At 25.4% G+C, this 16,125-nt stretch overlaps 1 protein-coding gene across 1 annotated transcript; it reads right to left on the bottom strand.

Moving 5' to 3' along the window:
• Window positions 1–13,681: 13,681 nt before the first annotated feature.
• Window positions 13,682–14,816, bottom strand: LOC137834632 (21 kDa protein-like). The gene has a single exon (XM_068642716.1). The coding sequence runs from the start codon at window positions 14,378–14,380 to the stop codon at window positions 13,811–13,813; it is 570 nt and encodes a 189-aa protein (XP_068498817.1). The 5' UTR covers window positions 14,381–14,816; the 3' UTR covers window positions 13,682–13,810.
• Between the last annotated feature and the right edge of the window lie 1,309 nt (window positions 14,817–16,125).

Raw genomic sequence — 16,125 nt, 5'->3', positions numbered from 1 at the left:
ATTCTATTGAGTTTTACGCAAGCCCAATCAAGTAGCGAAATTGATGCTTCAACTGGATGCAAACTGAAGTGTTTTTTCAAATGTAATCAACAAACATTTCCTAAACCAAATTGTATACATGATTGTGAATCACACTGTAGTGAATTACTCTCTGATGTTGTTTATAATTGTATTACTAGTTGTCGCTTAATGATGTCCATTACCATCAACATCGGTATGTACTCTCAAAATATTTACTTGTTTTCACAAATTTATAATTTTTTTCTATATTTCATTGATTCTTATTTTTTTTCATGATTTTTATAATAAACTTTGCTTTGTTATGATTTTAACCATTAACATTATTTGCTTCCCAGGTGCTCATGATCTTATGAACAACGTGATGAATACTTGCATGCAAGAGTGTGCAAAAAAGTTATAATTTGTAACAAGAATTTCTTTAATGAAAATTCTTAAAAGAACAATTATGAAAAATAAATCTTAATCAATGAATAGTATTTTTATTTATTTTCAAAAAATATCCTGAATACTTCCATCCATATTTTTATCTTCCTTTTTATTGTTACAAGTTATGTATTGATAAATTAATTATTTTTTGAAACATTATCATCAAATTATATGAAGGAAGACAATCAAATACAAATTTAGAAATTATTTATCAATGATAAAAATTAATTTAGATACCAATAATTTCTATTTAATGATTTTCTAGTAATGGTTGATGTAATTTGTTAAACTCATACGTAAACTTTGTTATATACATTCAATTCAATGTTTTGTTTTATTCTATCTCATTTTGTTCTTTATGATTGATATTTGTTTTTGGAATATAACCAATTGATAGATTATATTTTAACATAGGATTTAGGGAAAATTGGTAGTTATTTAGTATTTATGTTCAAATAGGTAAATATAGAACAACCATATATAGATGTTGAGAAACTCAAAATTATTCTTATAATAAATTCATTTTTCACTAAGAAAAACATCTTCATCAGATACATAGTGAGAACAATGATGATGTAATTGAATTTTGGGCCATAACAATAATGAAAGAAGCATGCAGAATGAGACAAACAAAGATCCCAAGTTTGGTGTTAATCTCTTAAGGTGGAAATTTGGACATAGCCCTAACCTAAAATGTCATAATCACATTATTGAAATCTTTAGTTTCAAATTAACAAACTTTGAATATTTTCCCATCTTTTCTTTCTTACCTAAACTGAACTATTATCAATATGTATTTGTTATTTCTTAGGATTCTAAACTAACATAAACTAATCCTGAAACTAGTAAAGTTATATAGAAAAACTTATACTAAACACAAATCTAACAAGTTCAAAACTAACTCAAAGAAAAATGAGAAAAAAAAATGAACTTATTCTAACTAAAATTATGATCGGATAATCTTGTAGTAATCGTTACCAGAAGTTCAAGGACAAACTCTGATCATTCGTTTGATGATGATAAAGGGGTTCAAAAAATTAGAGGGAAGACAGAGAAAGAAAAATAAAATTGTTAGAGAGATTATAGTTATTGTAACATCTGAATACCTTATTTTTTTTATTTATATACTCTTTTTATTATAGTAATAAAATACTCAAGTATCATCTAAAATACAACACTTTTATTCTAACACTATTTTCTAGATCCTTACATATTTTCGTAATTTTTTTCCTTTTTTATCAAATTTATAATAAACAAATACATTAAATTAATAATGTTTTTTTTATTATTACACACAAGTAAATATATTTTTAGGAATAAAAAGATAATACACAGAATAATTTTCACTCCTTATTTCTTATTACATACATTGAATATATGTACATCTTAACATAATCTAATCATTAATCGTAATACACTACAAGAAAATCATGAAATAAAAACCAAACCAATTTTAGATACCAAAAATAATTAGTTGCTATAGTAACTAAATTAGAGATCATTTTAGAGACTAATAAATTTTTTGGTTTTTAGAGCCTAATAAAACTTTTGGTTTATAGATTAGTTTCTAGTTGGTAAATAGTTTTTAAATTGGTATCTAATTAACTAACAAGATTTTAACTACCAATTATTTAGAAATTTTCAATATAAACAAAATATCCAGACTTAAAGTCTCAATAAATGCTCAATTAAAACATATATGATAGAATTAAAATCAGTAAAACAATTATTAATATTTACAAACGGTTTAGATACTATTCTTTTAAAATATACATAGTCAACTGTTACATTCATTACATATATTAATTATTAGAAGAAAATAATAAATGCATTATTAATTCATTACATATATTAATTATTAGAAGAAAATAATAAATGCATTATTAATGTGTATTTATTATATTAATATCACTATAAGGAAATCATCAAATTGTAGCTAATTTTACAGATTAAAACAATTAGTTACTATTGGACTAAATTAGAAAGTATCTTAGATACTAAACAAAAATTGGTATATAAAGTAGTTTCTATTGTTAATAAAAATTTATAAAGGAGTTGCTACCAATATTAATATCCTATTAGCGAATTTAGATACCAATCTAGAAACCATTTCATAAATTTTTATTAATAATAGAAATCACTTTAGATACAAATAAAAACAAAATTTAGTCTCTAAAATAGTATCTAATTTAGTTAATATAGTGATTAATTATTTTTTGTCTCTAATTTTGGTTGTTATTTAAAGAATCTTGTAGTGTATGTTTCCATATTAAAATATATTTGATTAACTAAATACTTTCATAACTAAGAAAAATAATATTACAATATTTGTTCTATAAATTTGTTTAGATTTCTTGAAATACCATAAGTGAGATTTAACTTTTTCCCCAACTTTATAACTTTAGAGAGTTTCGAAGAAGAGTTATGGGAAAATTTGAGATAAAAGCTATTGGAGTTATAATCACCGTCATGATTCTATTGAGTTTTAGACAAGTCCAATCAAATAGCGAAATTGATGCTTCAACTGGATGCAAACTGAAGTGTTTTTTCAAATGTAATGAAGAAAGATTTCCTAAACCAAATTGTATACGAGACTGTGAATCACACTGTAGTGAATTACTCTCTGATACTGCTTATAATTGTATTACTAGTTGTCGCTTAATGATGTCCATTGTCATCAACATCGGTATGTACTCTCAAAATATTTACTTGTTTTCACAATTTTATAATTTTTATCTATATTTCATTGATTTTTTTTTTCATTATTTTGTTAATTAACTTTGATTTGTTATGATTTTAACCATTAATATTACTTGTTTCTCAGGTGCTCATGATCTTATGAATAACGTGATGAATACTTGCATGCAAGGGTGTGCAAAAAAGTTATAACTTGTAACATGAATTTTTTACTAAAAAAATTCTTAACAAAACAATTATGAGAAATAAATCTTAATCAATAAATAGTATTTGTTATTTATTTTTAAAAAAATCCTAAATACTTGTCTCCATATTTTTATTTTCCTTTTTATTGTTACAAGTTGTGTATTGATAAATTAATTATTTTTTGAAACATTATCATCAAATTATATTAAGGATAAGAAGACGCTAACATATATATATGGATGTATAAAATTATGATAAGTTTAAAAATATTTAATTAATTTATACTTTTCAATTGTACAAAAATAAACACTTCAATTTATTTTCTTTATTGATGAATCAAATGAAGTCTCATGGAGATACAATTGATGATTGAATAATTATTGGTAAAAAATTTATTAGTTTATTTGAACATTTCGATCAACCGCGGTAGTTATAAAATAAATTAAGAACTTATCAATCATGATTGTTCAAGGGTTGACATGGTTACTTAGATCCTATAAACAAATATTGTTGTATGGTATTGAAAAGTAAATAAGAAGTGTGTTTCAATCTAAACCTATGACATAATCTCAAATATGAATCAATAGATATTGCCGAATCTTGTAAAGGTGACAGATTTGGAAAAGGTGGAGAAAGTGGAAAAAACCACTTGGTAAAGGAAGAAGCTAAGAATAAATAATGGGATATAGAACAAATGGTGTAAAATTTGTAAGAAGAACTATCATGAAATAGAAAATTGTTGCAATAAGGGTCATTAGTGCAGAAAAGCTCTTAATAGTGATCTTTAGAGCTCTTAAACATTGATTTTGCAATTGCAGGATAGTTCCAAACCATCGTTTATACGACACATTTAGACGATGGTTATTTTGACCAACCGCAATGTATATTGAAAATAAAATGTGGTCAAAGCATATCCAGATAAGGGTATAGACAGTATTTTTGGCCAAAACCATCGTCTATATTATATTTTAAAAGACGGTTTTGGCAACAACCGTCGTCTATTATGCAACTTTTTTTCTTTAGTTAATTATGTTTTATGTGTTTCCTCCTCTTAATTAACTTGTTCAAGCCAAATATATATTCAAGTACATTCTTTCAAACAATCAAATTATATAGTTTCTAAATCATTTAATTAGCTACCAAGGCTTTAGTTACCAACTTTAGAATCTAAATAATTGATAGCAAAAATATTGGTAGTGATAGATGTAATTTTTTAAACTCATACGTAAACTTAGTTATATACATTCAATTCAATGTTTTATTTTATTCTATCTCATTTTGTTCTTTATGATTGATATATATTTTTTGGAATATAACCAATTGATAGATTATATTTTAACATAGGATTTAGGGAAAATTGGTAGTTATTTAATATTCATGTTCTAACAGATAAATATAGAACAACCATATATAGATGTTGAGAAACTCAAAATTATTCCTATAATAAATTATTTTTTCACTAAGAAAAACATCTTCATCAGCTACATAGTGAGAACAATGATGATGTAATTGAATTTTGGGCAATAACAATAATGAAAGAAGCATGTAGAATGAGACAAAGAAAGATCCCAAGTTTGGTGTTAATCTCTAAAGGTGGAAATTTGGACATATCCCTAACCTAAAAGGTCATAATCACATTATTGAAATGTTTAGTTTCAATTTAACAAACTTTGAATATTTGCCCATCTTTTAAACCTTATTTTCTGCCATAAACTCGAGCCTTGTGCCATGAAAGTGATGAATCACTTTCATACAACTTTCAACAAAATCTCTTCCATGGTTTTGGGACCCTCAACAAGGAAAACTACCACAAAATTATGCTACAAAGTCCCAAATTTCGGTACTCTTATCCTCAAAAGCTTTAGCTTATAGAGGTTTGGCCACTTCTTTTTCTTTTCAAGTATATCTTCTTTCAGAAATCATATTTTTTGTTATCAATAATAAAATAATAAATAAATTTAAATAGATGTTTCTACTCTTATACAATTATATTTACATATTTTAGCTTTTAAAACAAGTGTATACATACGATTATAATTTATTTCCGTATTTTTATATAAAAAAATTATTATGTTAGGTATTATTGTAAAACTTAACATTTCAACTAAACTGACACCTCAAGAATCAACTATAGTCTCTTATCATATGAAAAGAACATTATTAAAAGAGAAAAAATAAAAGAAAAACAATCATATATGAGAAGCCAAAATTCATAAAAAAATTTAAGTAAAGTGATACTTAGATAAGATATATCTATTAATAAAAAATTTAAAAAAAAAACCTATTATACCATTAGAATTATTTCTTATAAATAGAACCTAAGTTAACGAAATTATTAATACAAGTATTATCTTCAAAAAAATATAATAAATTTAATTTTAATTTTCCTATAATAATCAATACATTTATTTCACATATTACAGAGAATTCAAGAAACATCATTAATCCTAAATCCTTTTAAAACCAGGACAAATTAATTCTTCTTACAAATTTAAATCTTAGTTTATCACTTTGATTCAACTCTTACTAGTTTTGTTATGGAGCCCTCCTATTTGTTTTCATAGTAATCACAAAACGATTTGGAATGAAGTACTAGAGTCCAAATTCTATACGTAAGTTGATTATTCAAAGAATCTTATTTTTCAATTATAAACCTCCTCTTTTTACCAATTCCAATACTAATAAGAATACTATATATTTATTAAAAAGTGATACACACTTAACTTTTCAGCTTGTAAAATATTATTTATTGGGTCAATTATGATATCTAATGAACGATAAGCATGAAAGAGATAGATAGATAGAAAGAAATAATATTTTACATTTTGTGTGCAAAATAACATCCTTTTATATTTATTTATTGGATCATAATATATATTAAAAAATTATTTAATAGCAACTAATTTAAATATAAAAAATAATTAATTATTATTTAATTAACTTAAACATTATTTTTTAAATTAAAAATTATTGTATCTAAAATATTTTTTATTATTAGTAAATATTTATAAAAATAATTTTTAATATCAAACATTAATTATCATTTTAACTACTAACTATTTTAAATTTTAAATTAATTTCTAATTTTAAATTGAAAATTAATTCAAAATCTAAAATAACTAATAATTAAAATTTTGATAATTAATATTAAATATTAATTTAGAAATTATTATTAATAATAAAAACTATTTTAAATATTATAATTTTTTAATTCATAAAATAGTATTAAATTTAGTTATTATAGTAATTTATTATTTTTTTTCAAAATAAGTTACTATTAAATAATTTTCTTGCACATGTGAGGTCAAAGTATCTAAGTAAATTGTTTTATTGGTAATAAAAAATATAGGATTTATCATAAAATTATTGCTTTGTCTTAAATATTAGAAATTAATTTTCAAAAGACGATTATTTTTTAGAAGGGGATTATTTATTGTAAGTGATTTACATAAACTTCTTCTTTCCCGGTTTATTTGACATTTTAACAAAATAATATTTAATGTGATTATATTTTAGGTTATGTTTGGATATCAAGATTAAAAGTAAAAATTTATCACCGTCTCATTTTCCCTAATGTTTGTTTACATAAAACATTTATGATAATTCGATTCATATTTTGATAAATCAAGAAATTTATAACTTGATTCTATTCACCATGAATTAGTGAGTTAATTAGGTTCATGTTTCACTAAACATTAACAATAACTATAAGTAAGTGGTGAAGATAGTAAGAGTTAACTTATATAATATTTGAACAAATTTAAATACTATTGAACAACATTCTAGTATTAAAAACAATAAAGTGTCAACTTACATAATAAAAAATAGTCAATAATTAAAATGAAAAGATGATGAAAAGAGTTATAAAGGGATTTGGGTCCATTTTGATACTCTAACTTAAAAGGGGAATCAAGAAAATATACAAATGGGGAAAATGGCTTCCCATGACCAAATGATCATAATTTAGCATAATAAGAGATTGTCAAAATTTCTATACTTATGATACATGTAAGGATCATTTTATAAAAAGTATCTAAAAAACAAGTGTGAATAATAAAATTTTACAATATAATTTTAAGAAAATAACATTTTTATTTCATTATATAGTATTTGGCATATCTCTTGAACCAACAATTTCATCTTATCTGGTATTTGGAATGATCATAATAGTCATCAAATAAACAAAATAACATTATTTTTCTCTAACCTTAATTGTTGTTTTACTAAATTGTTCCAAAAATTTAGGAAAGGTCCTATTTTTTTCCTAGGATGTTTGATTTGCAAATCAAATGTATCGCTACAAACCTAGTCTAACATAGATTCTTCTATTGATTTTAATCTCAGAATGAAGTAACAAAAACATTTATATCTAACTAAAACAAGAAAATAGACATTGAGATATGAAGGAAGAAAAAATGACACTATTTAAAATGTTAATCGGTCAAAATTGAGCATCATTTCGTCATCATCTCATGGACAGTATTTCTTGAAAAAGGAAAAATTTGTAGGCCTAATTACCCTTTTAATCCTTATATTAAGAATTAAAAGTCAATTCTCAAAATTTTAAAAATTCAATATGATCTCAATTTTTTTTTAAATAATTAAATATGATTTTTTTTTTAGATTGTACTCATTTAAACATCTTTATCTCAATAATTATTTCAGTGTACATTTAAAAAAGACTTAGATCACCATATTGAATTCGCTTTAAAATAATTGAGACTTCATTGAACTTTCAAACAAAATTAAGACCAAATTGAATATTTTAAAAAACATTAAATTGACATTTGATTTTTTTAAAGTTAGAAGATAAAATTAATTTTTGACCATTAATATAAGAACTAAAGGGATAATTAAACATAATTATTACTTTTTGAAATCATTTCTACACAAAACCAAATTCACAAAGTAATTATACACATGAGTATCTATTTTAAAGTTGATTAAGATTTGATTGTATTATATTTAAAATATATTTATATTTAACAAAATTGCATTATAATTTTTTAACTGTAATGTTACATAATTTATTTATAAACATATATAATATAAATTTAAAAACAATTATATAAATATAATTCACATAATATCTCTTTATTTAACACATTTATAGTTTTTTAAAATGTTGAAGAATTTTATAATGATAAAATAAGGCAACAGTATCAACTGAACTAGAAAATATTAATTTAAAATTTATATTAAACTAAAATTAAACAAATCCTGAATTGATGTTTTTGTTTATGTCATAAAAAAATGAATAAATTCGTAATTGTGATGGTGAAACCTTTCTTAATTGACAAGTGGGAATGGTGACAAAATGATGAAATGAGTGACATGTTTATGAACTATGAATCTGTTAAATTTGTCCTACATTCATACAATCAACATCTTTGACTCTCACACCACACACTTCTTCATCTTCTTCATGACCATGAAAACCCTTTGAGTTCTTTCCCATTCATCATCAACCACACACCCAACTATTGAGTTTATTTTATTTAATTAATGATTTTATCTCAAAAATTTCTACTTTTCAACTAATTATTGAATGTAGAAGAATGTATTACAAATTCTCTTATTCAATTCTCTTATTCACACAAATTACTAACTCTTAGTTATTTAAGTTTAGAATTTAGGTTTTAGAATTTGTATACGGACTCGGAAATCATAAAGTGTCTTTTATTATATTCTATTTTTATAAAAAAAATCACAAATCATGTCCCAAAACAATTTTAAATTTTTTTATGCATACAGTTTTCATCACACTCAATTTTTTTTACTAAATTAATTATTAAAATAGATAAAATTTTAAAAAATTATTAAAATATGTATATTGTGTCTTGACACAATTTTAGTGTGAAGAAATATTGTCACTTAACACGATTTAGTACATTTGAATTGAAATCGTGTTCAGATGGTGTTAAATCGTGTTAAGGTAGTACAATTTTGTTATAATTATATTTCAATTAAAATTGTTGACACCTTGACACAATTTAATAATTATTACACTAAAATCATGTCAAAATAATACATATTTCAATAATTTTTTAAAATTTTACTTATTTTATTGATTAACCTATAAAATTAATTTTAGTAAAACTAATTCATTTGACTTTAATTGCTACTCAAATTCTCAAGTATAGAATATATATATTAAAGGAAACAAAATTATTATGAAAAAGTTGGCAATAATGCAAAATGTTTACAAAAGAACTTCTGAAAGACCAGATGAAAACCACCACTGCTGGGTTATATATGGTTAGTATAATAATGCAAAGGGGAAAAAAACTAGGGTTATAAATAATTTGTTTCTCTTTTTTTTTTTATCTATAACAAACACCATCAATGATGTTTTAAATAATTTTAAAATAAATAAAATATTGAAGTAGCATCTTGATGATTTAAGCAAAATCAAACTGAAAAACTTAACAATAATTAAATAATAGAAAAAGGTACGTATATAATTTGTTTTCGTTTAATAGTCTATTTGGGTTGGTTAGACGTGTACCATTCTAGTTTTAAACAATTAATATAGCACGTGTACTTTTTAATTTACGCTAATTTTTTAAATATAAAGTAACTGAAATATATTTAAATTTAAATAAATAGATCAGTAAAATATAAATAATTCGAAATTAAGAACAAAAGAATAAATGTACATAAAGAAAGTTGAAAAGTAGTTATCAATTTAATATTTTTAAATAGACAGACTAAATGAGACAAAAAATTATTTTATAAAAAAGTTTGACCCAACATATCGTATAAAAGGATTAACAAAGCAAAGTATTTGAACCAAAAATAAATAAACAAAATTGTTTGGGAACTTGAAGATAAAATTTAAAAAATAGAGAAAAAAATACCAATACTAATAATTTATATTTTATGTATATGCTACATAATGTACTATAATAATCGCAGTTTTGATTATAAGAGATGAAGAAACATTTACAAGATTTTTACTGATATATTATAAGTCGACAACATAAGCAAAATTCTCACACATATAATTTGAGGGAGAAAAAAAAAATACTTAAGAAGATCTTCATCAATAAATTGTAAGTGAACCACAAGTAAACATAAGTAACACATTTAATCTAAAATCATGAAATATATATCATATTTTATTATCACATTTGGTAAAAAAAATATTACTTTGATAACTGTATACTGAAAAAACAAATGGCTCTGATACCATATTATGAAGTGGACTTTAAGCCTAACTCAACCCCATAAAATCGACTCATGAGGTTGAGGTTTGCACTCACTTATATACAATGAAAGGCTCTAATCTCTAGTCGATGTGGGATCTCCAACAATTATTTTGACAATTGCACAGTGAAAGATACTGGTATACAACTGTGATGTGCAACAATGTAATTTCAAAATTATTTTATTTCTTTACATGGAGGCAACAATTCAACAAAAAATAATTATCTTTAGTGTTATCTTATGATGTTTGATTGTCAAAATATCAACACTCTTTTAAAATTAATACATTTTAATACAAAATTATTTTTCTCTTATATAAGGTTATCAACATTAAAAAATTTAAAAACTATTTCTAAATGTTGTTGAATTAAAACTTGAAATTCATAGGTGTCCTCCATCATGGGTTTTTAATAGAAAAAGTTGAAATTTGATGGTGATAATTCAAATTGTAGAATAAAGATGAAGAAAAAGTAGGTTAGTAGGTAAGAGTGGGGAAGAGTAGAAGGTCCATTTGAACCAGTGATCACTTCAGACTACTTTTATTTCTTCTTCTACCGTATTCATTGCTCACATTTCTAGACTTCGATTTCTTTTTCTTTTTTCATCCATAATTTACGCTTCAGCATTGTAGGACATGGGTCTTAAATGTTTAGGGCTGACCTACCCTACAATTATCTTTTCACTCATAAATGTTTTGGTTTTGAGAACATGGTAGGAGTCCAATATTCATTAGAGAAAATTAATATAAATAAGATATGTTTCAATATTTTTAATATTGTCTCACGTTCTTAAGAATAGTCTATATATATCTTCTTTTCTTTTCTTAATTCTTTGAAGGGTATTTTAAATACAAAAACATCACCAAACTTTGAATTTTAAAATTAACAATACTCTAAATAAAATAATTAACTCTAACGATATTATCTTAATATTAGATCGGAATAATATATAAATAAAAAAATTTACAAATTTATTGTGGTAAAATTTTTTAAGAAAAAAAAGTTATAAAAGCTTTCATGTTAGGTATCATTATGCAACTTAACATTTCAACTAGACTGACACTTCAAGTAACAACAATTATTTGTCATTACATGAAAAAAATATTATTAAAAAAAAGAAAAAATACAAATATATGGGGACTAGGCCAAAATCCATATGTTAACAAAAACGATACATAGGTAAACTATACTTATTCATAAATAATTCTAAGAACAAACTAAATGAAAACCTATTATACCAATGAAATGATTCTCTATGAATAAATCTTAAATTAATCAATTTATCAGCACACGTATTCCCTTCACGAAAAATAGGAGTAATCCTATAAACCTGATTTTCACACAATAATTTAGACAAGTATTTCATTGATTACGAAGTATCTATAAAATATTAGTCCTAACAATAAATGCAACACAAACCAAGGCAGAATCACATTGTTCTATCACTTCTCTTCGATGAATATTTGCTTGTTATGTTCCTTTCAAAAGATTAAGCATTATTCAAAGTCTCAAATTTAGAATGTTTTTAATAATCTTCTTTTCTTAATTAATCTTGTATAATCTTTAGAATTACACTATTAAGTATAATATTCAAAGAATGACAACTTATTACATTAATATTTTTATTTTAAACTAAATTATTAATATATATTATTATATTATTAAAATAAAGTTGTAAAGCGAATGTTTTGTTGATAGAATAATTTTTCTTGTTACTCAATGTTACGTGATATGCTTGTTTTCTTTCTAATTATTAAAATTATGTTAATACTCTCAAACATAGTGAATAAATATTTGGATATCTTAAACATATTACCTAACTAAACGAATAAATTTTCGAAAAGCGTTTAGTAAAATAAAACATTCATTAATAACCGAATTTAATAGAATTGATATATTAACTTATTTCTTGACTTGAAGCAACTCAAAACTAGTTTTACATGTTTTTTCTTTAATTTTTTGTCATCATAAATTTATTTAAAATATTATTCCCCATTGATAAAATATATTTTAGTTAATTTAATTAGCTGTCTTATAATTTACCACAAATTCACAGCTAATCCGAAACATAATCAATTGAGTTTTACGCGCTAAGAAAGCGTGTTACGTTACCAACATTCCTTTCTGTCGGAAAATTTTCCGTAATTTCCTCCAATTTCCAACCCCATTGTTTCCACTAAGAAAACATTATTATAATTATTATTAATTCAACGAAATTATAACTACAGTTTTTTAAATAATTATTATTAATCCACTTTAAATGGCAATCTAGATTGAGCCTTAAGTGAGAAAACCAAATATGATTTTCGAAAACATTAATGAGAATGTTCTTCTAAAGGACAGAGACTAATTCTAATTGGATGAATAATTTTTTTTTTCATTTGAAAGGGGTAAGTATTTTTATATAATAAATATAAAATAATAACTTATATTTGTGCTGGTGGTATTGTGATACCTACTTATATGGTTTTGACGACTATTAAAGTAATGATTAAAAATATTATTTAATTTTCCATACTACTTTATTTTATATTTATGTAATATAGATATCGATACAAATAAAAAAAATCATTCATATCTATATATTTGATAATTACAAAATTATATAAATTGATAATAAAAATTTATAGATATAAATATGTTTTAATTGTTTTTAGCACAAAGATGATTTTTATAATTGTTTGAAAAGATTTTTCCTTATTTTTTTAATTATATTAAAAATTTATATAATAAATTTAAATTTTTAAAAAATTAATGTATTTTTTTTCAAAATTATCTTAAAATTATATTAAAATTGTCAAAAATTCAACACATTTTTTGAATTAAACATTTTACCAATATTTATTTTACAAGTATCGTATGAGAGTTCGTGCCATTTAAGAAATATATCCAACTTGATAGTATTACTAGTCATTCTTAATTAGTTGTTAACTTACTTTAATGTATTTTTTTTTACACTAATTTTAAGTTAATTGTTTACCTAATTTGATGTATTTTTACATGAAGATCGATTAACACCAAATATGGAGATATATTAGAGGCATTCTACAAGAAGTAATTTTGATCTTAGAGTATCACCTTATGATGTGTTACTAACCTCATATTTGACATTTGTTTGAGAAGAGGAAGAAGAAGCATGAGAATTATAACAAGATTCATATTTATATTTAAACTTTGAAAGTGGCTCACTTCTCTTACATACACAAGGACGAAACACACAAAAAAAACAAATTTTTTTTCTCAAAAGCAAAAGAAAAGGGCAAAAACTTGGACTAGTGTTTGGCAGCATACTGGTTGATGAGAGAGAGGGCATTGCTGGTGACCTGAGCCACATTCACCATTCTGCCCCTGATGGCGTCCTTGATCTTCCCGCTCAGCGCCTTTCCGGCGAACCCGTCGCCGCACGTGCTCTCGTCGGTGAGCGCAGAGCTGACCCACGTCTCCACGTTGCTCATGTGCCAGTCGAAGTCCTGGCCCTTCAGCTTGCAGAGCTTCAGCTCCTTCAGGGAGCGCGAGAGGCGGTCCACGCCGTCGCTGATCTCCTCCACGCAGTCTTTTAGGGCGGCGTATTCTCGCGGCTTCAGGCCCTTGAACTTGTTGCACTTGGCCACGAAGGTTTTGGTGGACTCGGTTTTGTTGAGGGCGAGGGAGAGGGCGGTCTGGACCAGCTGGTGGGGGTCCTGCTGGATGGCGGCGGCGTAGACGGAGAGCGACTCCACGCAGAGGGCGGGGTACTGGGTGGCGCTGCAGGAGGACTTGATGAAGTTGGTGGGGTTGGAGAGAGTGAGGGCGCACTGGAGGGTGCAGAGGAGAAGCAGAAGGAGAATCCCAGAGTTTGCCATTGTTTTTTTTTTTGTTTGAGGTTTGAGAGAATTGAGAATTGAGATTTGAGAGTGAAGGGGAATTTGGATCTGGATTTATAGAAGAAGAAACTCTCACACACAAACACTGCAACCCTGTGTCCGTGTCTATCTCTCTACCACTGTTTGCGTGGGGTAGTCGCACCACAATTAAATAAATCACGCTCTTTCGTGTGGGCTCTCCATGCCAAATATCTAGGTATTATACCTTAATTATTTTATCATTTTTTAATAATTATTTTTGACTTGAAACTAAGAAAACGATTATCTTCCTTCCTCCTCCGTTCATCTTTCCTTATACTCGAATGATTTTTTAGTATCCTTTTTGCTTTTATACTCTAAGTTTATATGAATTTTGGGTTGGATGGTATTTGTAAAATGTTGTTGCTATTAGTATGAATGATGACGTATTTGATTTTTGGAATATGTGTCTATTTATATATTTATATGATTGTTATAGACCTTTGTTATTACATTGGATTAAGAATTTGGATGGTAATTAAGAGTGTATTATCTAATGTTTAATCACTAATTAGTCTCGTTAATTTTTGTTTGGACATAATGGTTTGAATCGTTTTGGTCGATCTTGATCGGATGCTGAATCTTCAAGAAGTGTCGTATAGACCCAACTTGGTAGAATAATTATTCTTAGAGAAAATAAATAAATTTGTTGAATTTTGTTAGAAATCACACTTCGACTAGAGATTAGAGTCTTTCATAGTATATAAGTGGATGCAAACCTCATCCCATTGAGCCGATTTTATGAGGTTGAGTTAGGTTTAAAGCCCACTTCTTAACCAATTTTGAGGTGAAATAATTATGAAAAAATAGGAGTGAGCAATGTGGGAGTGTAGCTTTGGGTTTGATTTTAAAAGTTTACCTGGCCCCTACCGACGTTGTGAACACTCTATGTGAAAGTTTCTAAGAAATTCGCGTTCACACGTTACTCTCTCTGTTCTTCTTCTTCTCTCGGAGAGCGTGAAGTGTCTTCCAGTTAAAAATTAGAGACTAAGGTTTTGGTACACTCACAAATTTACAAGTGTTTCAATGTCGGTCAAGAATAAGCTCTTCTTCTTGGACCAATACCACAAAGACAAATCCACGGTATTTAAGAATATGCCATGCATTCAAAACTAATATAAACAAAACAAATAAGTAAATAAATATTGTTATGATGTAGTCTTAAATAAAATAAGAATGATAATTTATATATATATATATATATGTCTTTTTAATATATTTAAATGTAATTATAAAAATTAAATCGTAAAAAATTTTAAAATTGTTTTCGAACGAAGTTGGGACTAAAAAACGATTACCTCCTTTCTCGATCTGTTGGTCTATTCTCACTCTCCTCATAACAGATTCCTTATTTTTCCTTCACTCTTCAGCTTCTCGTTTTCGTAAACTCCAAACTCGGATGACAACAGCAAAAGACACTCTGATGCTCAAGTGAAATTTTGATATTCAGTTTTCGATGCTATTAGTACTGAATGATGACATACCTCATTATCAAAATTTATGTTTATTTATATGATTATCATGGATTCCTTATGATTAGACTGGATTAAAATTTTAGATTATGATTAAAAGTATATTAACTAATGTTTCATCATTAGTCTTATCAATCCTCTACTTAAGCATAATAAATTTAATCATGTTTATCAACACTTGACCAAGTGTTTAGATTTTCCTTGTTGTACAAACTGACTGGTACAAAATCAATA

The sequence above is a fragment of the Phaseolus vulgaris genome, chromosome 5, assembly GCF_000499845.2.
Source record: "Phaseolus vulgaris cultivar G19833 chromosome 5, P. vulgaris v2.0, whole genome shotgun sequence".
Lineage (NCBI taxonomy): Eukaryota > Viridiplantae > Streptophyta > Magnoliopsida > Fabales > Fabaceae > Phaseolus > Phaseolus vulgaris.
The sequence above is the reverse complement of the archived record's forward strand: the minus strand, read 5'-3'. Positions and strand labels throughout refer to the sequence as shown.